This window comes from Indicator indicator, chromosome Z (assembly GCF_027791375.1).
Source record: "Indicator indicator isolate 239-I01 chromosome Z, UM_Iind_1.1, whole genome shotgun sequence".
NCBI lineage: Eukaryota > Metazoa > Chordata > Aves > Piciformes > Indicatoridae > Indicator > Indicator indicator.
This window is the reverse complement of record NC_072053.1, coordinates 64,388,366-64,415,945: the sequence shown is the minus strand read 5'-3', so window position 1 is coordinate 64,415,945 and position 27,580 is coordinate 64,388,366. Positions and strand designations below refer to the sequence as shown.

At 37.7% G+C, this 27,580-nt stretch overlaps 2 protein-coding genes across 2 annotated transcripts in view; one reads left to right on the top strand and one right to left on the bottom strand.

Annotated features, from left to right (window-relative positions):
• The window catches only part of HOOK3 (hook microtubule tethering protein 3), a 102,661-nt gene extending 97,760 nt beyond the window's left edge, over positions 1 to 4,901 (bottom strand). Inside the window, exon 1 of the mRNA XM_054397959.1 lies at positions 4,831 to 4,901. Within this exon, the coding sequence (XP_054253934.1) occupies positions 4,831 to 4,887 (57 nt within the window). The 5' untranslated portion in view covers positions 4,888 to 4,901. The remainder of the gene's footprint in view (positions 1 to 4,830) is intronic.
• Positions 4,902 to 7,320: 2,419 nt separating this feature from the next.
• RNF170 (ring finger protein 170) lies at positions 7,321 to 25,943 on the top strand. The gene is made up of 7 exons (XM_054397997.1): positions 7,321 to 7,336; positions 15,792 to 15,935; positions 20,481 to 20,556; positions 21,947 to 22,055; positions 23,032 to 23,105; positions 23,790 to 23,894; positions 25,597 to 25,943. The coding sequence occupies exons 2-7, from the start codon at positions 15,799 to 15,801 to the stop codon at positions 25,864 to 25,866; spliced, it is 771 nt and encodes a 256-aa protein (XP_054253972.1). The 5' UTR covers positions 7,321 to 7,336; positions 15,792 to 15,798; the 3' UTR covers positions 25,867 to 25,943.
• The last annotated feature ends 1,637 nt before the right edge of the window (positions 25,944 to 27,580 follow it).

Sequence of the window (27,580 nt, the reverse complement as noted above, 5' to 3'; positions counted from 1 at the left end):
TCCTCTCTTAAAATAGTATCTACAAAGCATTTACAAGCAGCTTTCTTGAGGAAACAAAATCTGTTTCAGCACTTGCTCACATGGTCCCTTATTTCCAATAGAGACAAGTCCTTACATCTGGGGATAGACTAATACACAGAAGACAGATACACTGCCTGAGAAGATTTTTCATACAAAAAAGAGAAAGATCAAGGAACTGATACCATACAAATGACCAGATTGATTTTAAAATGGAGGGTGCGAAAAAAGGAGCCTTTCACAGTGCGTACAAAGTTCTCACTTATCATAGAAGTTTTAACATGTCTACCACAGAAACTGCATTTGGCCTTGATGGTTGGAAGAGAAAGCAGGCTATATGCAGCTTGGTGAAGGACACATATGTTAATACATATATATAAACACATATATGTTATCATAATGAATAAAAGAAAGTCAATGACATCTCCACAGCAATCTGCTACTTTTAACTACATCACAGTGACCTGTTTTGAGGAATTCTGTTGCCTACACACTAACATTAAAAAAATCTTTTCAGTATCACATCTCAGTTCCCTGTTAAAGAAAATGTTTATGATCACATAGCAAAAGCCTGCAGCCATCATGATGACTTCAAATATAAACAAAAAGAAGTGTAACTGCCACATGCACATTTGACAGCTCTCCACATTTTAAGAAATGTGTCCATATGTGGAGAAGTCCTAGGTTTTAAACAGAAAAGTGAGTCTGTATTAGATATGCTGAAAGTATCATTGTAGGTTTACCTCATAGACACATTTTTCTAAACTGCTCTGGCTGCCCTGCAGCTTGAATAACTATTACCACAGCAGCCAGAATAGTTTCAGAAGAGACTTCTGGGAGATTTTTAGTAGAGTAATAGTTCTGCAATTACAGTAGGCTGCAAACACTTCTAAAGTACAAATATCAATTTTGAGGTGTCAGTACCTTGGCTACAGTCCTTTGTTCAAGATTTTAAACAACTGTGAGCAAGCTTTTGCTTCCTACCACTTCATCAGGTGACCATGATGTTATTTTGAGACAGCAGGGTAGCAGCAACTCAAACGAAACTGAACAAAAATTAAGGAAGCCATTTGACAATGCTGTTGAAGAGGTTAAAAAAAAAATTACAATTCCACCCCAAGCTAGAGCATAATACAAAAAATGAGGGTACTAGTGAAATATTAAATAAAACAAAACCTGTTCACAGGTAAGCAGTTTGCTCTGTCTTAAAGATACCAGAATAAGAATCACAGGCACACCAGGTAAAAAACTTGTGGAGTGCTCTCATTAAAATTATGAGTTGGCAAAGGGAGGAGCAGTTTCATCTCATTCTACATCCACTGAGTAAACACTCAATTTAGGCTGAACAGGTTCTCAGGGTTGTAGAAAGCCTTATCTGCTCTACTTAAAACACAGACAAACCAGTTCAAGTACTTCCATATGAATCTGAGGCAAGCCATCTGGGAGGTTAAACCAGTTCTTAAGAACACAGGGTTTCTCCAGCATAATAGAAAAGACTGGCATCCCAGGTATGCATAAACCATAATTAAGACAGCTCTACTCTCCCACCTAAATGAACAGTTTCCCAAGAATCATTATGGGACTTGAGAGAAAGCCAGGCATTGCCAGCATCTTGTTTATACAGCCAGTTTCACTAAGGAATAAAAAAATTTCATTACTGCTTTTGCAAGTTTCATGTATCTCAAAAAACCTGAAACCACCCTTCTTCAATTTTTTCTTAACAGATCTGTTTCAAAACCACATTCACACAAAAAATATTGGAAGTGTGAAAATAATCAGTAACTCCACACATTCATTTAAAAAATTTGTGGAATAATTTTCACACTGTTTAAGAAGTATTTACTAATATTTCTGGTAGCAAATAAGATCATAGAATCATAGAATTGTTAGGGTTGGAAGGGACCTCGAGGATCATCCAGTTCCAACCTGCCTGCCATGGGCAGGGACACCACATACTAGATCAGGTTGCTCAGAGCTACATCCAACCTGACCTTAAAAACCTCCAGGGATGGGGCTTCCACCACCTCCCTGGGCAACCTGTTCCAGTGTCTCACTACCCTCATGGTGAAGAATTTCCTCTTAACATCCAATCTGAATCTATCCATTTCTATTTTTGTTCTATTACCCCTAGTCCTATCATTACCTGACAGCCTAAAAAGTCCCTCACCATATTTCTTGTAGGCCCCCTTAAGAAACTGGAACGCTATAATATGGTCTCCTCAGAGCCTTCTCTTCTCCAGACTGAACAGCCCAAACTCTTTCAGTCTGTCTTTATAGGAGAGGTTCTCCAGCCCTCTGAGCATCCTCGTGGCCCTTCTCTGGACACGTTCCAGGACATCCAGATCCTTTTTTGTAATATAACTGGATATATATATATATATATATATATATATATATATATATGTATGATATAGATATATATATGTATGATATAGATATATATATGTATGATATAGATATATATATGTATGATATAGATAGTAAAAAAACTGCATATATATAGATATAACTCTATACCTGGATGCAGTACTCCAGGTGAGATCTTACCAGAGTGGAGTAGAGGGGGAGAACCACCTCCCTCGACCTGCTGGCTATGCTTCTCTTGATGCAGCCCAAGATGCTGGTAGTTTCTTGATTAGCTCAATAGCTGAAGAGGTATGAAGGTTAGAAATGTAGGGGGGGTGTGCATGAACCATTTCTACAGACAGGACAAGACTCCACTGGACAGGTACAGTTTCAGGACCAAAGATTATAAATACTAACTACTGCGCAAACACAACCATGTGATGGAGTAATAATTCCTACGGATGGGCAATGCCACAAGACTTTCTGTTTCTGTGATTTCTCTAAGCTTTCCATTTTCATGTCCACATTTCCACACCAGTTTTCTGTGCCAAGGCAATTGTTTTTCTTATGGTTTAGCTTTTCTAAAAAAGAGCATATTATTTTCAAGGGTAACAGAAAAGTTTGCTTCTCCATAAACCAACTGCCTCAACCACCAACTTCAAAATATGTCTGATGCAAGAAAACTAATGGAGATTTTCACTAACATTGAGTAAGACTTCATATTGATATACTAGGCATCTTCAGAAACAAGAGCCTGTGACACCTATTTTATTTTCAATGAAGACTGAGCCAATTTCCAACACATTTGAACATGTGCAAAAGCTGGTAAAACAATCCCTTTGAACACTCAAACTACTAGTCTCTAATATATTTGTCTGTACAAAGAATCATTTTGGCAAACATGGAAGTAACCACTGACTTCTGACTACATTTTGTGATTTCCCTCACTAACTTGCAAAGACCTAATATCATGAAGGTTTTAAACTTTATTGAAATAATAACACCTCAAATTCAAATTTGAACAGCATACTTAAGTAACAGAATATTTAAATATTTTTAGTTTTGCAGTCTTTTCAGACTTCACACAGACTTCAGCACAAATGCTGTCAACAAGTCATAAACAATTTTGCCCAACCTGTGATTAAATAATGGGTAAGATCAACACTTCTAATCACATGTAACAGGCCAGTACCGTACAGGAGAACACTGAATCTTTTTCATCCTGCAGCAGCTTACATGTTTTGAGCACAGTAGTTTCACATGAAAAGAGCTACTGAAGAAAAGAGAAATTAGGTTACATATTCCAGATCTTTAGGAAGCACTGTTACACTCTTCCCAAAATCTCCATTTCATGTACTTTCCAGACCATCTGCTCACCTCTACCTATCACTGAATTTCCTTTGCTCATCCCCTTTTGACTGTCATGGACAGAGTTAATCTGTCATGCCTCAGTAACCCACTCATCACCACCACAGCTTTAGCCATCTTAGTTAGTGGCCTTACACTAACTAAACATCTAAAAAATAAAGATCTATTTCTCTTCAGCAATCTCTTGTACTCCTGAGTTTTATACCGAGGGTATTTTCTTGGCAATTTTGCTTATGGAAGGTAAAATGATCCAAATATTGTCCCCCAAACCAAATTCAGTCATTCCAAACAGCCAACCAACAAATCATCAGCTATGGAAACACAAGTTTCACGGCTCTGTTACAGTCACTGCTCAAGATACAAGTAGGTAGCTGCAAACTCAGGTTCAACATCGCTACGTTTTGGCTGCTCGTTGTAAATAACAGCACACACTGAACATGTTTATGGACCAAGCTTCAAGCATTTTAAGAGAAAAAGTTAATTCTTAGGTCGATACTGTATTATCTTCAACTTCACGGGTGAATTCTGTAGCTCGAAGCTCAAGCACTACTTAAGTATACAGAGAAAGAGATGAAAATAAACTTTGTGGCCAGAAGGCCAGACGAATGCAGCCAGCAGGTTAGAAAAACGCGGCACTGCCACAGCGGAGGTAAGTCAGGAAGGGCGCTGGCCGCAAAGGAAAGATCAAAGCTACAGGCAACGCTGAGTCCGCCGAGCCCAGGCGCACCTCGGTGCGCTCCATCCGGACGCGGCAGCGCAGGCCCTAGCCACCGTACTGGAAGCGACGCCGCGGGGCGCCGGTTCCTTTGTTCCTCCATCGCGGGGACGGAACTACTGCGGTAGAAGGCAGCACCGGGCTGCCCCAGACCGCCTGCCCCGCCGCCGCTACACGAGGCACGGCAGGTCCGCCAGGACCCCGCCGTGCCTGGCCAGGCTGAAGCGGGCCTGAACGTTAGGGCGCGGCCCGACGCAGGCTGAGGAGGCGGCGCGAGGCCCCCCCCTCACCCACCGGAGCAGGGCCGCGACGAGGGCGCATGGAGCTGTGTCCCTGCCAAGCGGCCCAAGCTCGGGCGGGGGTTTGGCGGCCCCAGCACTCACCCAGGTAAGAAGGCTCTCCCCGAGCTCCGCCCGCTCCAGGCTTTCCACGTTGAACATGGTGGAACACGATCGAAAAGGTTACAGGGCCTGGTCGGTACCGCCGACGCCCCCTCCCGCCCTGTCCTGGGCCGGGCCGGGCCGTGGCGTCGACGCGTCAGAGCGACCTGATAAACACCGCCCGCGCGCGCGTGCGCTGTGAGGCCGCCGCGTGGGGGCGGAGAAGACGCGACGCGGCACTGTGACGCGCCGGCAGGGGGCGTGGCTGCGGACACAGGAGAGCGTCGCGCGCGCTGGAGCTGAGGTATTATCGCACGGGGCTGCGCCCCTCCCCGTGGCAGAGAGGGGAAGGGGCGGGAGCTGTACCCGAACCGGCCCTTCCCGGCGGGCGCAGTCCTCCCGCCACAAGTGACAGCCGGCGGGGTGGGCAGGAGTGGGGCTGGCTTTCGGGGGGCGTTGAGAGACTCTGCGGGTGTCCGTAGCGTCTCTGATGGCTCGGCCTTGTCTAAGTCCGGCACAGCGTTGCTGAACCTCCGTTGTCGGAGGTGGCAGCAAGAAGGGGGCGAGTGCTGGGGTGAAACGAGGTGCGGCCTGGTCTCCTGCAGGCCGCGGAGGCCCTTTTGCGCTGCCGGGGCCCCGAGGCTTGTCGGTGGGGCCGCAGACCTCTACGGGGTCTGCATCCTTTTCTCAGCAGTGTGTGCCCTCAGCTGTCGCCGCACGGGACAGTGGCTGGCAGGACCTGGTTGGGGGGGTCTAGGGTCTGTCTCTGTCAGGGCCGGGAGGGACCTGCAGCAGCTCCCCGAGGCCTGGCTGGCCTTGGCTTTCGGAGCGTGGGGAGGACGCTGCGCCCACACTATTGCTAGCAAGTAATACGGCTTGGTTTGTGGAAGGAGCAGCCTCTACGAGGCTATTCTCTATTTTTGCAGTAAAAAATTAGATTAACTTTCTCCCAGCAAAACTCTCCTGTAGTAAAAATTAATTAATGGAAAAATAGAAGCTATTTACTTAGAATTACCTGCAACTGATTACATTAGTTTTTAAACTCGAAGGGAAGGAGTGTGCTTCATGGCCAGAGTGGCTTTGTATCCTTATTGCCTCAGCCAGAGTATTTTGCCATTATGCTGCAAGGAGATTGCCTGAGGAGTTCAAGAAACTCTTCTGCAGTAGTCAGTTGAATTTTGGCCCATCTGAACTTTGAGTTTAGAATGCTGGATTTAACGATAAGCTGTACAGGATCCTGTCACTTAACAACTGGCCTGCTGCATGACATGATGGAGTTGAAAGCACAGTGCCCTGGTAACAGCTGAGGGTGGCAAATCTAGTAAAAGTTGTTTTGTTCTTGTTTTCTCACAACCCTTCCATTTAAAAAGTTACTAGTCTGAATATTCTTTATGTCAACCTATTTTGAATTAAAGTGTGTTATAAAAACTATGAAAATTCTCAAGCTTTCCTCGTAAAGTCCCTTCTCATTCATCTAATTGTATCATCTGCATTTCACATTTTAAAGTTATTAATTTCATCTCTCTTCATTTAAGGTAGCTTTCGTATTTAGGAATAAGTCAAAAAGTCTTAGCTGTGTAAGATGCACAACTATAACTTGCCATTCCAAGTTTTAATGTGCACTTCAAGCTGTATGCTTGGTACTTGGAAAAACAATGAGCTCATAAGTGTATTTCATTGTTTAGGGTTTTCTGCCACATCTTACTTTATGAACCCATTTTCCACTCTGCTGGTGTCATGGCACATAGCTTATGTATTTTATTTTATTGATGTAAACATGTGCAGTAAAGCATTTTGTCTTGCTGTCTATATTAGATATCAGGTAAGAATTCCTGGGCACTTTTCTAAAAGGTATTTAAAGCCTTTTCATTCTTAGGAGAAGTATTACCATATTTCAGTCAACATTTTTGTTATTGTCATTATTTCCATTCTCTTCTGTATAATCAGGAAAGTTAGATATCCAAACTGAAGACATTGGCAGGCTCTTTCACATATTCTTATCTGCATATCAATTCAGTTTCACCCACTAGCTTGTTTTGAGTTGAGGTTTTTTTGTGTGTTTGGTTTGGTTTTTTTTAGAATGCTATACCTCTTTCAGTATGTCTTAGCTTTATAATGCAGTGGAAGTTTTCATTGGGGGTTGCTCTACCTACACCACACATCACTAAGACAGAAACTCCAAAGAATAATGCTGTACAGGCCACTGAATTAGTCTTTTTTTCTTCAAGCCATCAACCTATTTTCAGGCTAATGAAAAAAAATTATGGGAAAAAAATGTTTTCTCAGTAGAATAGTGTTTTAACTTGGCATTGTTTTTCCTGGCAGAATTGCATCTGGAGTTTGCATCTGTAGTATTTTTAATTTGCAAAGCCTGATTCCTTCAGCAAAAATGGAGTAGCTACTGATTTTTTTTTTTCCCCTCCTCTCTTTAGGGAAAAAATGTGCCTCAGAAACTGCTGACTTCAGACCTGATTTACCAGGCAAGTTCCTGAACTAGTCAGTTTTTAAGGTATATTGAACAAATTTATTTTCCTACTGAAATTGCCTTCTCTATTTTGACAAAACTCTTTAGGCTTTTTCCTTTCTCTTTTGCAAAAATCATGCATGCACATAAATGTATTCAGCTTAGTCCTGAAAGTGAAGGTAATTAGTAGTGAAGATCACTGAATATGACATAGCCAAGTTTAGCTATAGATTTGCTGTACCAGCTGAACTGATTTGCTGCTAACTGCAGCTGTTAATACTGCCAAGTATTGTCGAGTCAGCTTCAGCAACATTCTCACAGCAAGTATATCTTGTCAATTTTTATGTTGCTATATTCGCTGGTTTTTTTACCTCCCTTAGTGAATATACTTTGAGTGGTTTCTTCTTGTTTTTTAAAATGCATGGAGATACTTAATACTAGATACTATTGTGTGTTCTGTATTCAAAAATGACTATACTCTCAAAAATGAAAAGCTACTAAATCCTGTTCCTTAAAACCACTTTTTTCTGAATACACCATGCATCATGTCCTTTATTTCTGTTTTATAATCTTATATAGAGATATATAGATATATATATATATATAGATAGATAGATATGTTTATATATGTATGTATATATATCTCCATGCCACTATTTCTGAGTCCAACTTTTGTACACTGAACTACTTGGATAAAATGTATCAAATTAGAATTTAACTGATTCAGAATTTAGTCAGTCAGATCTTGCTGGAGTCTTCAATGCTCTTTATACATTTACTGTTTATTATGTACGCCTAATGCCTGCAGTTGTCAATGCTTTCTGAATGCTGTCTAGGTGTACCTTTGCAGTGTTCATGGAGAGTAAAAAATAACTGTTGGATCCAGTTTGCTCAGTCAAATCCATTCTCAGCCACAGACATTGGCCACGATCTGATGCTGTCCTGGAGTAGGAAGTAATTGAGTAATTTCAATTACTTGAAGTTATAATAATTGAATAACCTGAGGAGGTCTCAACTGAATAACCTGAGAAAGGTCTTAATTATTGCCCCACATATAAGAATTTGTCTTTATTTTGGAATTTATTTTTATCTTAAAGAAAAACACTGCATTTATGCCTTGGATTTTTCAATATAAACTAACATACATTCAGGGCATAGGTTATAGACTAAATATGCTCCATTTTAGTGTGCTTAAATTCTTCTGAATTGATTTCTGTTGCCTAAAGAGGACAATCTTGTTAGAAGCCTATTGATACAAATGAAACCTTTTTCATTGTTCTTTTTACAATGGAAGAATATTTTGAGGAGTTAAAGCCTTTCTGGTCTAAAAAAAACCCCAGTATTTTACTAGCTGGAGAAGAATTAGCTAATCCTTGAAAACACATGATCTCTACAGATTAGCAGCACTTTAAAGGATGGGGGTAATGCTTCTGCTAATAAAAGACAAGAGGTGAAAGATTTACAGGTTCTGTCTTGCATTGTGGCCTACCACTAGTCTTAATTTTATAATTTTTGCAAGATCAGAGTGATTGCCATCAAGAACAAATACTCAAAACAAAAAGGAAGTTAAAAAAAAACAGCAAAGATGAACCCAGTTGTTCTCACCAAGATCTCTCCCAACCTATCTGTGAAAGGACACACTGTAATCCTATATATCTTTCAGATGTTGAGCACATTGTATCAAGCTCTCAAAGAGCAATAAATGTTGCTCCTGGATACTATTTGTATCTCAGAGCAGTATTCCATATGTGCTGTTGTATACTTCTCAAAACTGAAGAGAACCTGTTTCTTTTTTTCACTATGCTTGTATATTCTTTTTGTAGTGCATCCTAAAATCTTGGCGGTTTTGAGTATACATTACTATATCGTACTTTCTGGATAAACTTGGAAAAATTCAAATAGTTCTGAAAGCTATGGAGATATTCTGGCTTTGGATAGCTACCAACAAAATTTTAATATACTATAGCAAACACTGGATTGCTTTTCTTTATTAATCATGGCATGGGATATTGTTCTAGCTGTGCTGTATGTTGAATATGGAAAACTTCATAATACTTTTCAAATCTGAAAAATTAAGAAATAATATATCCACACTATCATATGTCCTCATGCCCTCACATTTGAGTGTGATCTTTATGAGTTTCAAAGAATAAAAGACATTGTAATTGCAGTATGGTTCATTATGGTTCTCCTTTTCTGTGTATAAACCTGCATGCACAGTTCAGACTTAACCATAGAGGGAGAAACGTAACTTTTAAGGCCTGTAGATTCTTATTTGAAATGTAAGTAAATTACTGTTGCTTTCTATCAGCAATGACTCTCAGATGATCATTTTTGGGTTCAAATGGTTAATCTGTGATGATTTTTACAAACAAAAGCATGAGTTTACAGACTGTAATTCCATTGTTAAATGTGACTTGATTTTCAGATCCTAACTGGAACACAGGGTGGGGTTTTACTTTTATTTAAGGAAGCTGTCCTTGTTAAATGACTAAAAAGAGAAAAAAAATCCTAAGTACAGTCAAAATTCCATTCTCAAAATCTAATCTATTTTCAATAACTGCCAGAACTTACTCTGTTAATTTGGTAGTTTTCTCAGAAAGGTAGTGTAGACAGGAATTAATTTATCATTTAAAACAATAGAAGCATAGTGTTAAAAAATAAAATAAAACCTTCCTTGTAGTTATAAAAGGAAGCAAAAGTAGCCTAAGTCTGCAGAGAAGAAAGAACAGCTTTAAAATTATGTGGTGTCTGAAAAGCCTGTGATGTAGATATATATGATGAAAAGGTTGATGAAACAGTGTTCTTACTGCATAACCAGACAAATGCCATGGACCAACAGAAAAACATTATCTTTTCAACAAACCTCATGAAGTTGCTATTAAGTGACATCAAATTTTCACTGGTTATTATTTGAGGAGATACTAAATGTCTGTGATAAAGTCTGTTTCTGGAAGTCTTCTCTGACATACGCATAATCCTTGTCAGTGCTGAATCAGAATATTGTAGATTTAAAAATCTGAAGGCAAAATATCCCTGAACAGGAGCTACAGTGAACAATCAGTAATTGCTTCTCTGAGTGAAAAATAACAAAAATAGAAAGATTCCTATCTAGTTTCAGGGTTCAGCACACACAGCAGGACTCCTGAATCCTGTTTGCTGTGTGCACATAATGCTGTTTGTTTTTAAAGACTGAAGTGTCTTCATTACATAGTTTAAGAACTAAGTCTCCCATAGCCTGCTTATTAATTGTAGCAACTGACAGTACCACTGCTAAACCTATGAAGTGGGAGACAGGATTCCTCAGCAGCTATTTTAGGACTGTTAGCATACAAACCACTGCAGATGTGTTCATTGGCTGTTGTGAATATTTTTTACAATATTCATTGAGGAATATGTGATTTGTGTCAAGTAAAGAGTTAAGTTCAGTGAATTTCATTTGGAAGATCGTTTTCAAGGGGCTCAGTTTGACCTCTTATTAGACAAATCAAAGACAAAGGTGGCCTTGCTTGGCTCTGCCTTGGAATGTGTGTGTCAGATAAGTATGTGGGAGTTCTGTGGCGTTCTGTGAGAAAGATGCTTTTACTCTCTGATCCCTTTTTCTCTCCTGAGCACTTCAGAACATTCTGGGGGCTCATTATCATGTCCTGCCTTCTATTTAACATAAGTCTGTTTATGTAAATGAGATAGCTATATAAGAAGGAGAGAAAAACTATTGCTTTGCTGTTTTTTCGTCCCTTTTCTCAGCCTAGCATGCTGTTTTCTTTGCTTGTCCTTATTCTTAATAAAACTTTAAAAGACACTTTTGTTTAGTTCTTTACTACATTGGCCATTCTGGCTGCACTTGAAGAAACAGGAACTGCAAACTTGCAGTTCTATATATTTTCTTTGAAAATGCTTAGTGTGGACTTGAGATCCAAAAATTCTTTCTTCCTTCTGTCAGAAAATTTAAAATAGTGTGTTTTAGCAGAGTTCTTATAGCCATTGGGTTTTTACATGCTAACCTAGAGATTAGAGTAGGAGGAGTTTTTTACTGTCTCTACTGTGGCTTGAATGACTAATCTGAGAAAGCGTGTATTGATCTTTTGAAGTTGTCCAGGGTTTGACTCGGATAGGGTTAAGTTTTTGGTTTGGTGGTGTTTTTTTTTTCTCTTCACAGTGAGCTGGGAGGGGCTACAGCCAAGACAGACAGCTCAACCAGCTAATGGAGTGTTCACTACTATACTGATGTCATGCTCACTATTTAAAGGAAGGGCAGCACTTCCGGGCAGCAGGACAGGATCAGGCAGATTGGTCAGACTATCACAGTCAGTGTTGTGTTTTGTATCACACACTTTATAAAACTGTTTCATTAGTATTATTGTTCTCTTTGATTGTTTTTATCTCTTTGTGCTATTCTGTTGGTCTTATTTCAACCCATGCGGTTATGCCTTTTACTACCATTTTTCCTTCCCATGCCACTGGGAGTAGGGGCTTGAGGGGGCACCTGTGTGTTGTGGAGCTCAGCTGCCAGCTAGGTCTGAAACCATGACAGTGCTTTTTGGCACACAATATGGGACACAGAGGAGTGAGACAGCAAAAAGTCCAACCAAGGAATGTTAAAATAACTTTGTAATACACATTTTCTTTACTGCTTAAAGAGTGTATGTTTACAATGTTGGTGAGTTTGCTTACATGATCGTGTTATGGGAATCCTTAAGTACTCAATGTACCTTGTGTACTGTGGAGATGTTTATAATGTCAGGCAAACTGATATGGGTTATCATGTTGCTGTGCTGGGTACTGTTGAATTAGGATGTGATTATACCAGTGGTCGCTACATTGAGCTGGTATTTGTATGTGATGTTGTTGGTTGTTAGTAGTCTCACCCAATCTATGAGTGAGAGAGGAGAGGATACTTTTTCAGCTTTTAACATTGTTGAAATATCCTTGGAACATCCAAGCCAGCATACTCTTGTTGCTGTGTCACCTGTATGTGTTTCAGGTTTTCTGTCATCAGCAAAATTGCTGAGAGTACACTCTGTTCCTCTGTCCAGGTTGCTGATAAAGATACTGAATAAGACCTGAGACAGTAGTGAACCCTGAGGAACACCACTAGCTAGACCCTGCACTGTTGATCACAACCCTCTGTACTCTTATCATTCAACCAGTTCTCCTCTGTCCACTCATCTAACCCTCACTTCCTAAAGCTACCTGTGAGAATGTCATGGAAGACAGTGTCAAAAGCCTTGCTGGAGTCAAGGTGGACAACATCCACTGCTTTGCCCTCGTCTAGCCAGCTGTTCACACCATTCAAGAAGCAATGAGATTGATGTAGCATGGTTTCACCTTTGTGAATCCATGCTGACTACTCCTTATACCCTTTTCATCCACATGCTTAGTGGTGACCTCCAGAATCAGTTGCATGAGCAGCTGCATGGGGTTCAGCTGCCCACTGGGCCTGAAACCATGACAGAAGTTAAACCCTCCTGTTTGTAGTTCCTAGTCTATGTAAGTAATGACAGCCCTTGTGATTCAATAGGGTGATTCAGAAAAAGTGCTAGAGGTAATAAGGGGAATAGAATTAGCACTTGTTGGATGTCCAGAAGCAGCAAGTAAGCTAAGATTTGAACAGCATGAGCCTTGATCATTGGTAGCCCATGTTGTCTAGAATTTAGTAATAGAAGGAGTTGGAAGCGAGACTGAGGCAGAGATTCCACTCCCCACTCTATACATCTTGGCTGCATTGAGGTGTAAATGAAGGCCAAGTGTTTGAGGGCCTGGTATTTTATGTGGCCAAAAAGACTGCAGGAAACTTCCTTTGAATGCTAAGTTTCTGTGAAAATGGTTGTAAGGACAGTCATATTTGGTAAATGATGGGGTGAAGCAGATAAAAGTGACAGGTGTTATGTGCAGGAAGGAAGAGAAGATGAGGGTCTATGTATTTCTTATCCATATTCTGCTGCTAACCCTGGCACCATAGCTTGCTATTTTAAGAAGAGTGCATGAGCAGAAATTAAGGCAAGAATATGTAGTGAGTGCTGAAATGGTAGGCAGATAAGGATTAAAAGTGACCATTCAAGGACCGTGCAGAGAGAGAGTGTGGACATCTTGAGGGCTTTTCACAAGGAAGTGGAGTTAACTTTTGTGTGACACTGACAATTCACATATTGGTTTCAAAGTGCACCAAGTATGCGATGACAGAGGAAGCTTTTCAGGTGTCAGTGTCAGAAATGCCTTCTAAAGGTGCAGTTAAAGAACCTATATGTTTCTGCCATATTTTGAGGGGGGGAGGTGTGTGTGAGGGCATGTCAGGGGGGAAAGCTGTGTAATAATGGGATGTAGTTACAAGCATAGTGGTCTATTCTAAGGCAAGACAGGTGGAATCCTTCCCATTCTGGTTTTATACTGAGGGGTACAGTGCAGTAAAAATTAGTGGAATTGTGACCATACTTAATGAGAGTAAACATTGGAATTAAAGATACAAGGACACTGCCTGAGACACAGTTGTGGAAAAGCAATGTCCAAGAATTATCTGTTGTAAGGGATTGGATATGCAAAGAAATCAAGTCTGCATGTTGGAAATGTTGAACTGGGAGGCATTACAACACACCTACCAGTCAGCATCCTCAGCAACAAGGAACTGCTGCTCAGAAAAATTCAACAACAGCTTAGCATCATAGCTTTTAACTATAGCAATATAATTGTGTAACTAGCTACACTGAGAAATGCTGTAACTCCTTGTGTAGGCTCTTGTTCCCACATAAGACCTTTCTACAAAGACCTGGTCTTTTATTCATTAGCATGTATAAAAACCTGTGTCAATATTGACCTACTTTAAACATAGCTTTTGATGAATCACTGATGTTCCACCTTTGGAAAAGTACTCTTTTCAAATATTAATTGACATTTCAGTAGTTAGACTGTGACACAATTGCTTGTGGAAAGCTGTAATTAGCAAAAATTGTGTCTACAGTTACAAAAATAATAGTCTTGGTCCAGACTGGAACAATTAAGATAATTTAGGCTTTTTTCATGTCATATGTTCTTCATTATTTCATTTTGGTTTTCACAATGGAAGCCCAGAAACACAACAGCAAGTAAAGTAATCTACCCTTCATTCTCCATGAGTTTCCTTTGCTCTTATTGTATTTAATTTTACCACTTAGCATTTTTTGCTTATTAGGATATACAAGCTAGAGAGGGTGGCTCCTACAGATATGAGGAAGATCAGAAAAAGCTCTGCGATTTGTACAAGAAACGATTTGGAGATTGGGGGTATCTGTCTCATGGAAAAGATTACAATTTTGTATTAGCAGTAGACTCACACTGAAATCTTGCCAGTGTAGTAATTACAGGTATCCACTAAAATCCCAGTGACTTTTATTCCATTTCAGTTTTTTGATTAATTCAGAGCCAGGCAGTGTCTGGTGTTTGCTAGACAGCAGGATTTGAGTTAAAAAGGCGCGTGAACCATGAAGTAGAAACACCGATGAAAGCTAGCAAGCTTAAAGCACACACACTAGACTAAGAAGTAAATTGTATCAGTCCTATCTGGCCCCAGAAACTGATGCTGCGATTCTGTGTCAGCAGAGTATGAAAAATACTTTAAATGTGTATGGATGCTGCTTCAATATGACTGTTCTGGTCATTTGCCAGAATTAGTTTCACACTCCTGGTTTCATAATTTTTACAGCTGTAGTTCATTTCACTTCCTGATTGCAACAGGAGGGATTTAGTAGTGTGTTGAAAACTTTTATTTCGCTTCTCTTGAGCTGTAAGTTAGTGCTATGTAGTTTAATAAATGTTAACCTTGGCGAGTCATTTTGATTGTTGAATATGTGAAATGAATATAAACCAAATTAGTCTAACTAGGGAAGCCTGATAATACTCTTTCTTTCAAGTTTTTCCCACGTTTTCATCTGAAGGATGATAATGCACAGAAAATACAAACAAAATATCAAGTGCATTGACTGGTTCCTGGGTATACAAATGGGCATTTAACACTCTAAAAAACAGCTAAACCCCATGTAAGTGGTGAAAATTTGCTTTCTAAAAATTATATTATGTCAACCTAGCAGCAGAGATACATTGCGTAACAGCTAAAATTCTTGCTAATACAGAATTATACTTCTTTTAAATGAACTGTCCTTAGAATGTCTAATTCAGCAACGTTCTATTCCTAGGCAAGTTATCTGGTAAAGATTCCCAGGTAAAGTATCTGGCTGATAATTTTTTTTTTAAAATTCTTTATTTCACCATACTGTCATTTAAAACTTGTTCGATACTACAAAAGACAAATGTTTTGCAGTCCTCTGCAGCAAGCTCAGTGTTTGCTAAAATTGCAAATATTCTCTCTTCTTAAACTATTCCCCCCTACCCCCAGCAGTAACTAATCTGTTCCAGGATTTTATTGTATGAATAGATACATATTATTTGTAATTGTTTAAAATGTACATGTGAGCATGTATGTTTTTTATATATATGTATGTATGTGTACATATTTCTTTTTACATTTTAGAGCTGTGATGGCCAGTCACCAAGCAGACGTTCAGAGTTTGAAGCTAGATAATGATTCAGTTATAGAAGGAATAAGTGACCAGGTACTGGTGGCAGTTGTGCTCAGTTTCACTTTCATTGCTGCTCTGGTATATACCCTTTTAAGGTGAGAATACATTGACAGGAATGAATGAACTTACCCATGTTTGTAAAGTTCTAGCTTTCTCAACAACTTTTTGCATTGGTATATAACACGACTGTGATTTTGTGACATGAAGGAAGTTATTGTTTGACCACTTACTGTTTAACTAATTGCTCTGGCAGAATTGCATAATGTAATTCACAGTTAGTATGAAATGATGCATTTCTCAGGAGTGAACTTTGACTCTTCCTTATTTTCACATGATCAAAATGAATGATGTTCATCAGTCCTTTGACCTGATAATGGCTGAATTCACAGTCTGTATGGATGGTGTGTCATATTTGGTTATAAAGTAGAGACTTGTCAATAATAACTCCACAGTTAAGACTGGATATAATCCTCCAACATATTTTCTAGTTGCAGTCTCCTTCCAAAAGAAAAAAAAAATCCAAAAAAGTCCCAAACCTGAATAAATTGACTGACTTGTTTATAAATTGATATGCTGGAGCATAGTGGACTTAAGGTTTTGCTTTATGGAAAGTGTATTAAAGCTTAGAATGCAATAACTTTTAATGATCAAGTAATCAAAGCTTATTTTTTGTTTCAAGGTTTTTCCTTGTTACCTAACAAATATCTTAGCCTATGTGTTTTGAGAAAATGATCTTGAACTTCAGAATGGCTTTTTTCAAAATGGGTGTCAGTAGACTTCTAGAAACAGAATAGTTTTAACAACTAAGAGAATTCCGTTTTAGTGGTATTTTGGCATAATGTAATTTACAGAGGAGGATCTGTCCATATCATAAGTATTAGTGGAGGTATTCGAGCTGCAAAAGAATCAAGAAGTGGAAAAGCTTACTTGGACTGCAAGGCAGTGCTGCAGGAGATAAGAATCTAAGAGAACAGTATGCACTTCACCTTGTTTTCATATATTGCTTCAAGGGTGCTTCTTTTCCCTTTGCTCTCTTCCTCTACCTTTTATATTGAAATTTTTAGCATTTATGACTTGAATTTCAAGTGTTTAGTTTAAAACGTTTTATTTTTTCATATATTGCTTCAAGGGTGCTTCTTTTCCCTTTGCTCTCTTCCTCTACCCTTTATATTGAAATTTTTAGCATTTGTGACTTGAATTTCAAGTGTTTAGTTTAAAACGTTTTATTTTTTAACTTTAGAAAGGAAAGTAAGTTTGGAACATGGAAAAAAAAGTGAGTGGAACAAGTGTCAACAGTGGACAAGAGCGGTAGGAGTTTGCTCAGATTTGGAGTTTAAGGAGATTGTATTGCTAATGTATCAATGGGAAAAGGAGAAAAGGGCCAGTTGCTAATTACCTCTTCAGTGTGATGAGCTAAGTAAAAAGTTTGTCTGTGGTTCCTTTTACATGCCCTGGTGGTTTATTTTCTAGAAGGCAAAAAAAAACTTGGACAGAAAGCTACCATGTTTTGTGGCTCTTGAAGTGTATTTTCTTCTTTTATATGACTGACCTCTGCAAGGCTTATCAGCATTCTCTTAGCTCTCTTTTCTGCCTTCTGATACCTTTTGATTTTTTCTGGATAAAGCATCATTTTTCTTCTGTCTTCTTTGTATTGTCTTCAACAAAATCTGCACAGTATGGTTAAAAATCTGTACAGTAGAAAAGTATAATTTTTATTTCTTTAGTACTGAAGGGGAAGTGAGGGAGAAAAAAATGTATTCTCCTTTTCTAGTTATCTTAGTAAACTCAGTAATCTGTGTGTTCCTTATACTGTGTCCATTACTGTAGTCTCATTGTCACCCATACTTCTGTATGCAACATCACTTAAGTTGGGTAGGAACAGGCCCTGGGTAAGATTACATGAGAGAAAGCTTAGAGTAATGAATAAGGTTGCAGGAACTGATTAAAAAAGGAAAGTAGACAGCAAAGAGTATATATTGCAGTAGATTTGAAGGGGCAGAAGTAGAATATGGAAAGCACTATTAATGTATATGGTTGCTGTACTTGAGAGAACTTGGTGAGCATCACGTTAGGACACAAGCTGAAGGCCTCTGTGTTTTTGGTTGAGAAACTAATTAGCAGTAATTGACATATATATCTAGTTGCAGGTGTTTAGTTTAGGCATTATAAGACACTAGCAAAGCCTCTGTATCTTTTAAGTTGTAAGTTCTGAAAAAAATACAGCCAGCTTTTTTCCATTCTCTTTTAAACTTGGGAGTAGGTTGCCACATGACAAACGAGACAATGAAAATCTAGTTTATCCAACTGATTAAAGGGAGGCTGACCCTCCAGTGTTTTGTGTTAAAGATTCCCTGCTTCTCACATGACTTATGTAGCTCACTTTAATGAACCTGCAAGTTCATAGTCTGCATAACTACTGTCCCTCACTTCCCTGCTGTCAGATTGCACACTGAACGAGTAGGCAACCTTCTTCCTGGTAATGGTAGTTTGGTGAGGCCCATTTTGATATGTGGTACAATCTTTCCATGTCATGGGGTTGGTTAGTTTTGTTTGCTTTGCTTAACAAGTTAAAGAGTGCTATCGCTCATAAATGGGGAAATTAAAATACTCTGCATCTAAAGTTATTTCTTTCTGGCTTGTGTTTGATAATGCCTTTAACTACATAGCACTGTACTGGTTTTCATTAATTTATTTTCTCAGACTACTTGCATGACAGAAGTTATGAATTGGATCTGTTTTGAACTCTGCTTGTCCACTCCGGGACCTTGTGCAGTGTTCTGCTACTTCAGCATCTTATGCATAAGCGATGGGTGTTTCACATACTGTACCTCTGCAGCTTTACACGTACTTTCATGTACTCAACACAGTATGTGATACCAGAGTAAAGTCGTATAAATAAACACATTAGCAGCAAATTTACCGTTAATTGTTTATAAAGGGATTGGAATATATTAGCTTACAACACACACCTTTCACTTGTGTGTGTTGTGAATTTGCTTTCAACATATATTAAAGTTTTGGCAAAGTGAGGCAAGATATGCTCATCTGTAGCATATAAAGAGGAAAGTACTTTAATACTTATAACACATGAGAGAAAACGTACACAAAATCTGTCTTATGGAGACCTAAATTGAGAAGGAATGGTTTTAATGGAAGCTTCCCATCATACAACTTTAATGTTTTTCAGCCACACAAGTGTTAAGTAAATGTTATTTTTATAAACAATTGTGTAATTATTAGTGTGAAAATTACATGGTTTGCTTCTTCCTGTTTGAAGAAAGAATGAAGGAAACAAAATGTTAAAGATAGCAGTAGTGCAGTATTATGATTCTCAGTATCAAATGAGGGAAAATATTTACAGAACCTAATCAATCCATTTAGGAGATTATCAAAGTAGAACTACAACCAGAAAATGCCCAAAAATTTCAGCCAGTTTAGCCCTCAGCTCTCACACAGGCTCAGCTTGCCTGTGAAGCAGTGCAACATATTTTTTTTTATTTAACTTTCAAAGATAGGTCTCAACACCCTGATGTAATCTTTTCTGATTTTATATACCCAGTGGTTAGAAATGTTTTTCTGCCAGCATTAGATAGCTGTGAGAAATAATTGTGCATAATTGTAGAATGAAAGCCTTATCCTATCCCTTTGCTCTCTATGGGCAGTCTTCTACATGAGCTGATATTTCTTTACTCGTTCTCTAATGCTTAAAAAATCCAGGCCATAGTTCTTGTTCTCTTCTGAACTTCCTCCCATTTCTCCATGTTTTTATGAATTTAGCCCCAAATGGAAAACAGAATCCAGCCAAGACCTCAACAGTGCTGAGCAGCATGTATCACTAGTGAAATTGAAATGTATAAATAAAACATAAAAATTCAGTTTTGAATATGATGTTGTTGTCTCATATTTGTTGTAACTCAACACCCCTTAATATTGTCATCTTCCTTTTAATTCCAGTTCTGTTTCCATTATGCTTTTGAATTTCAAACTTGTAATAAATATATCCAGCCTTTTTTCTACAGTGAACCTTTTCCTTGTGATTCCCTTTGACATCTCTAACCCATAGTTTTCTTGCCTGTAGAATTTTTCTCTTTAGTGATTTAAAATGAGTAATTTATTTTTATATCCAGTCTGCAGATAGTTACACAAATTCAACACTCTTAAGAGATTACCTACCCCTGTTAGGTCTTAATCTTCCATGTGGCAGATAAAATTGAAATATTTAGGAATTTATCAGCTCTATAACAAAGATAGTAGAAAAATATTTCTGCACAATAAATACAGAACTTCCTACCTTTTGGGGTTTTTTTTTGTTTGTTTGTTTGTTTGTTTTTTTACTTTAATGGCTTCATTTTGTTTCAGATGAAAAACTACTTTTTACATGATTAATTATGGAGTCTCTCTGAAAAATCTTGCTGCTGTACAGCTTTAAATGTCCAGAATAACTTTAGGAGCTAGAATAAATGTCCTGTTTCCTTAATTATTTATGCTTTGTTTATAATCCTTTATAAAGGGAATTAATTATTTTATTTTTGCCCTTTGTTCGACTTTCTTTTGATTTGGTTTGGTTTGTTTTTCCAATTGATTATTTTTCAGTTTATAGTGTTCAGGTTTTTTATTATTGCTTATATTTCCTTTCACAGAAATGAACATCAGAACATACACCCAGAAAATCAAGAGCTAGTGCGAGCTCTTCGTCAGCAGCTTCAAACTGAGCAGGTGCTGGGCTATGTGTTGGCATCAATCAGCTGTCTGGTTTGTGGCAGTATAGACTTCTCTGAGGTTCTGGAAGAAACTGGTCTTCAAAGTTATGAAAGTTCATTTTATAGAGTCATCCTTGAACTTTGTCAAATAATGAAATAACATGAGGGGGGGTTTATGGCTAAATTAGGTAATTAAAATTATTTGGCTAATTTAATTATTTGGTAATTAAAATTATTTTTCAAGCAGACTTTTCCCACAAGGTGGAGTATGTTAGGTTGTTGCGTAGTTGCTCTGATGTTCCTGGAAACTTACTAGTAAAGGAAAGGAAATCTGGAGGACAGGTTGCTGCCATATGACTGAGGTCATATTTTTAGACTGATAAATTGTATAGCAGAGCAATGGTACAGCAACAAGAGACAGGCAACAAAGACTGAGAGAAACTTTTTACTGAAGCCTTTAGAGACAGAGCAAGGGGCAATGTTTTTAAACTAAAAAAGGACATGGTACATAGGAAAGGGTGGTGAGACATTGGAATAGGTTGCCCAAAGAAGTTATGGATACTCTGTTCCTGGGAGTGTTGCAGGGTAGACCGGGCTTTGAACAACCTAACCTGATCTAGTGGTAGATGTCTCTGTCAATGGCAGAAAAGGGACTATGTGATCTTTTGAAGATTCTTCTAACCCAAACAATTCTGTGATTCTGTGATTTTGTCCAGTTCTGACATGTAGAGGAGAGGATGGGAGAGTCTAGACCAGGCTGCTGGAAATTGTTAAGTCACAGTCCTAGTGTGAAAAAAGATACTTTTGGAGAGTTTTGAGGTGAATCTTTCATCATAAAACTTTAATTACAGTGCATATTTATGTAGAAGGCAGATATGACAAAGTGGGGAGAAAAAACATTTCACATTGATGACATGCACAAGCTGGTCCCTAAGCTTAAGGCTGGGAATACTAGTTACTGAGATTAGTAAGCAGTGCAGTTCAATTACCTGGCTCTGGACAGAGCTACTCTAGGTAATGAAATAACAGTCTAGATATGAGTTATTCATGTTTCAGTATGTCTAACCTAACTTAATGTGAAGGACTAAGAAGGTTCTTTCTTTGCAGTCTTTAACTGGATTGAAGCACACACTTATATAACACATGAAGGAAAAATAATGGGCTTTTCACAAGAGGAACTTGCTTAATGAATCAGTTTATGCTTTTAAGTATGTTTGATTTTTATATTTAAATATTTCTCTTCAAACTGACTTCTAGTAAATGAGCACTGGATTTGTTTTATTTATAAAAAAACACAAAACAGCAATTAAAAAAAAAAAGAAAACCACACACAAAAAAAACCCCACCTCAGTAGGTATATAAAAATAGTGTATCGAATACTTTGCATTTTTCTTCTGTTTCATCAGGATGCTTCTGTTGGTGATAGACATCGCTTCTATACAGATATGTCCTGTCCAGTCTGTTTGCAACAGGCTACGTTTCCTATAGAAACAAACTGTGGACATCTCTTCTGTGGTAAGCAAGAAAACACACAAGATGCAAGGATAAAATCAGAACACAAACACAAAGTTCTGATACTATTACAGTCACCCTAATACAAAATTTTCTTTAATTTTTAGCTGCTGATCTTCTAGAGTGCATAGAAATATTTTATTATATGAATTGTTGAGAAAATACTTTTGTGCATGAACAGCTGCATTTTCTTCTGTGCTATCAGGATTGAAACTGAGGTTAATTTCAAAATGTCAAGGGCAGAGAGCATAATTTATTTCCAGTTAGAAAAAAACTAAAAAGGCTGAAAAACATTTGGAAATGTACCATGTTTAAAAAAAAAGAGAGAAAAAATCTGCCTTCTATTATCTCTATCTCAGAGTATTTTGTCTTGTTTTATTTTCTTTGAAGTCCTGAAGAATTAAGACTAAATTTATAATTCTTAAAAGTGTTGGCCTTTTTTTTTTTTTTTTGAGACCCAGCTATTCAGATTTGTTTATATATAAATTTAGAGTCCTCAGTTATTAGTAAGATTCCTTCACTGCAGTCAGCTAGTTTTGTGGACTATAAAGAGTATATTGTGCCTATTGTTTAAATGAAAAAACTACCAAATTTGGAAAATAGTTGAAGTACTCAGGTTTTTTTATATTTCTTTGTCTGTTGAAACTCTGATAATAAAGCCAAGTTTTAGAATACGTTTTACTTTTCTTGTGACTTCAACATTTTAAACAGGTAATTTTTTTGTTTGCTTCTTCAGTTAATAATTAAGAAATTTTCTGTCTTTTTGGAAAATAATACCTTAATTATACAGTTGAACCTGTTCAGGATTTTTCTCAGTAATAGCACTGAACACATATGTTCTTGGTATCTTCAGTGAGTGCTATTCCTGGTTAAACTAACTGCTTATATACTTCTGTTGTTTTCTTTGTGTGTAAGATATTATTTCATGCAATGAGTTTTTCAACTCTGAAGCTAAATCTCTCTAAATTATCTTCACCAGGTTCCTGCATTATTGCCTACTGGAGGTATGGCTCATGGCTCGGTGCCATCCGTTGTCCAATCTGCAGACAAACGGTAATATTTTAAGTAATCATGCACCTGATAATTTGGGTATCCAGTACAGCATACCACAAAAGACCTTGCATGCAAACTGTGGTAATGAGACTGACAGAAGACGATGCCTGAGAAGCTGTAAGGATATGGATTGTTAGACATAGATGGTGGTCATTAAGATTTTTTTAAACTTTTTGCTTTGCCATGGGGCTCAATAAAATGCAGTTTGTTCCTGTAACTCAAATTCAAGTGAACAGCACTGATAACTCAGACATTTTTTCATAAAGGAATATATGGAAACAGGAAATCTTAAGATCTTAACTATGATTTGTCCATGCTTTCTGTTCAGAATGCTTTGTAATGTCTTTACCAGAACTTGCTTCTGGAAGACCTAGCTGTTATGGAAGACAGAAGGCAATATACTGCTTTTCTGAGAAGTACCCTCTCCCTTCCTTCTCTCCCCGTCAAAAAAACTATCCATGTCAATTTCTTATTTTGACCCTATTTTTAATTTGTATCTATTATTAATTTGAGTTTTCTAGAGCAAGCATTTAGTAGTTTAATTTCACTTCTTCACTACATAGTCAAGTAGAACAAAGTTTGTTCTATGTAGGTGATAGAATATTACTGGTTTCACTTACAGTACTCAATGCCTGCATTTAAAACACAGTTGCACATGTAACAAACTTTCCCTGCTGTCCCTAGGTAACATTGTTTTTACCACTTTTTGGTGAAGATCAGCGGGATGCAACCCAAGTACTTCAAGATGTTAATGATTACAACAGGAGATTCTCAGGACAGCCCAGATCTGTAAGTTTGGGGAAAATTTGGGTGGAAAACAGATTTTAGGGGAGATGAACAGCATTTTTGTGTTGTTTTTTTTTTTCCTGGCATTTGAATTTTCCTTCTCTGATGCTTAGGGACTGTGCAAGTTTTCTTCAGGAAATTCGTGTTTATATAGTTAGGGCAAACTCACAATATTGAAAATATTTATTTGCAACTTGCAGAAACTTATATTTTTGTTACAAAGTGTTAGTAAGCCTTGAGTTCCCTATTCAAGTGTTAAGCTCTTTTTTAAATGGCTCATTAATTAAAAAAAAAATTAAAATTAGTGAAATACATGACCCGCAAGGAATAATGTTCACTTGATTGCCTTAAGTAATCTTTACACTGATTAGAACAATCTGTGCTTTTCTTCATCAGATTTCAAGTCATATGCTGTCTTTGTTTCTTCTTCCCAGCTTATACTAGTCTTTATTCTGCTTTCTGAGAGTAGAAAACCAGATTTTTTTTGACAAATAGCTAGAAAAGATGGTTGAAGTTACAGAAGCTTCAGAAAGTCTTCTGCACTTGTCTTTGTGCATGTTCTGATTTGCAAGGTGAAATGCATTCATGTGCATACTAGTAACTTCCTTGCAGTCTTCATCTGTTCGTTGGCTTTGGATATAGTAACAAAACATTAGCAAGAAAAACTTACAGTCCAAAGAGACAAAGCAGTATGAGATGGTTCTTTTGTGTGTGTGTGTTTTAAACCACAAGAACAGTTACGCTTTTGAACCAGATTGAGACTGTCTTTCGGACTCCGTTAAACCTTTCTATGGGATCTATGTCTAGTCCCGAGTAACCTGCCTGAGGTCACACCAAAAGTCTGCATCAAAGCCCTGATCAGACTAGATAAATAGTCTTTGATGTATACATGGGGTATTGGCTTAACTGCATACAAAATTTCTTTTTAGAGAACTTTTTCAGCCTTGGCAGTAACTCATTTTAATGTCATGGCTCTCTGTAGAAATGTTGTACAGTAGAAAAGGAATCACTATAAAAAATTTGCAGAGTTCACCCCTTCGTGCACCTCACAAATAAAACCTGAATACTTTCTACTAAACAGTCCTCAGCTAAGATGACAGAATCATAGTAGAAAAATTGAAGGGAGCTCTAGATGGATTCATTTTATCATTCTTTAGTTTACTTCAAAGCTTGATCCATCCTTTAGAAATTTATGTGAATCACTGGTTATATGCCAGGGAGGGGCTGTAGTCTTTCTGAAGAACAGAAACCTGTTCTGCTTTACATGTTGGTTTTTTTCCTCACAATCCCTAGCTGTCTCCCATTTTGATTAATATTTAATCGTGGTTAAGCTGTTTGCTGTTTGTTACCTTCTCAGTCACTTGTTTTACTCTAGTAGTCACTACTTTTCCTTCTTAGTGGATGCCAGTGTATTTTGTAGGCAATTAAATGGTATGTTTTATTATGTAGAACAAGACAATTTGTTTCTTGAAAACATATAGATCCTAATTTGACTTTTTACCTCTTTTTGCTTTTAACAAAACTAAGTCCAGGAAATCTGGTCCTACTTCTGGTTGTTGTTTTGTTTATGTTTTGTTTTCTTTTAATTCTTATAAGCTAACAGATTCCAAAGCTGTAAAGTAGTAGTAGAAAATTCAAATTATAAAGTGATCCATTTAGCATGGGTCTAAAGCAAGATATTAACTTTTGTTTTCTTTCTTCATAGATTATGGAAAGAATTATGGATCTGCCCACTTTATTACGGCATGCTTTCAGGGAGATGTTTTCTGTTGGGGGCCTCTTCTGGATGTTTCGCATCAGAATATTCCTCTGCTTACTTGGAGCCTTGCTCTACCTGGCTTCACCTCTAGATTTTCTTCCTGAAGCCCTCTTTGGAATTCTGGGGTTTTTGGATGATTTCTTTGTCATTTTTCTCCTGTTGATATATATCTCTATCATGTACCGAGAAGTGGTAACGCAGCGGCTGAACAGATGAACTGGATGAAAATTACTTAAATGCAGAGGTAGTTGTGGAATGTATTACACAGAGAACTACAACATGAGTACGATATAGTGAGGAGCCTGTCTACAGTTTCAGTAGTTAACAATTTCATAGCTGGTCATCTTATATAAATATGAAGAGTTAGTGTGTGGTGGTGTTTAACTGGAATCTCTAATTTGTATATTACATACGCTTCAAAAGGATGGGTTGGTTTCATAATGTAATAAATGACCTTAATCCACCTGATGAACTATATGTAATCAAAGCAGAAAACAGCTTTTGACAGCTTTTTGGTGTGTGGTTTATGGCAAAGGATTTCTGTTAAAGAACTTCTGACAAAAAAATCTGTTTGGGTAAGTTAGACATGTATAAGAAAATTCAGAAATTCTTCACAGGACAGTTGTGGCAGTTAAGTGTTTAATGTCTCCCTGTTGTGGGCTAGAGGTTTTTAAAATAAAAGTAGCTTTGTGTGTCTCTGTGAAAGAAGAAACCCAAGGACCGCATTACAAGTATCAGCCTGAAGTTTTCTGTTTTCCATATGCTTCACAAAAACAAGAACACCTCAGTATTGCTTTAACTGCACTACGTACAGTTGCATGCAATTCGTACAATTTTATTTTTGTATTGGGAATATACACACAATATCTGATCTGGATTAAAAAAACAGTGTTATGCACGCCAGACTGGGTAGTGCTCTATTTTTAAATAGGGAATGTTTTGGTTTTTTTCCTTTTCAAGCTGGTTTATTTGATAAGTACATATGAAATTGAGGATTTTATGCTGTGCTGGGTCAATGCAATGTGTCTGAAGTGGGAGTCTGCATTCCTTTAGTTGCATTAAAGCATTTAGCCAATGGACAGAATCCTCAAAATTTCGTTAGTGGTTGAGCAAAAGAAGTCAGAACTGGACATTTACTCTACAGAACTTAACCTGAATGTACATTCTGCAATGCAAGTATTAAACCTAGATATTGGAATCTTTAGTTGGCATTTTTGGCATATGGTTGATCTAGATCTGGGTAGATGAAAGTTCTGAATTACCTTGAAAATCATCTGTGATAAGGGACCACAAAAAATCGTGGAAATGTGTATAAAAATGCCAGGGTATTAATTGTCCTTAGCAGTCGATTTTTGTTTTTCTTCATGTTGAATTTGAATATAGGCTATCATAGCTACTGAAGCAATATGAGAATATTTTCATGTGAAGAAATTAATGCCACTAGAAATGTCAAGGATAGTATAGATCTGTGTACTTTTAAGCTAGAGGAACAATAATTGCCATTTTATTTTGACTTCCTGAGTACTTGAAAGACAGTAATTAGGTGATTCTTCACATGTTTACACATATGGGACTTACAATGAAAAGGACATTTTTACAACTTATGCTATCCATCTTTCCACAGCTTCTAGCACCTAAGCATGTGCAGGGAGTTGATAGAGCTGGCATCTAACATGCCGGTGGTTGGGACTAGAGATTGTCCTTTAGTGTCAGTATTTTAAATGACACTCTTAGATGCAAATTCACTGATTTTTTTTTTTTTTTAAATTTTGATTTTGAAAATCTAAAGACATTTTATATATGAACTAGACAGATAAATTTTTCCTTGTTAGAGATGAACAAGAGGAGATCCAGGAAGTGAAACAAGGGTGGGAGGAAGAGACATGACATTTTTGGAAGCAAACACTTGGTTTTGGCAAACTGTCTTGAG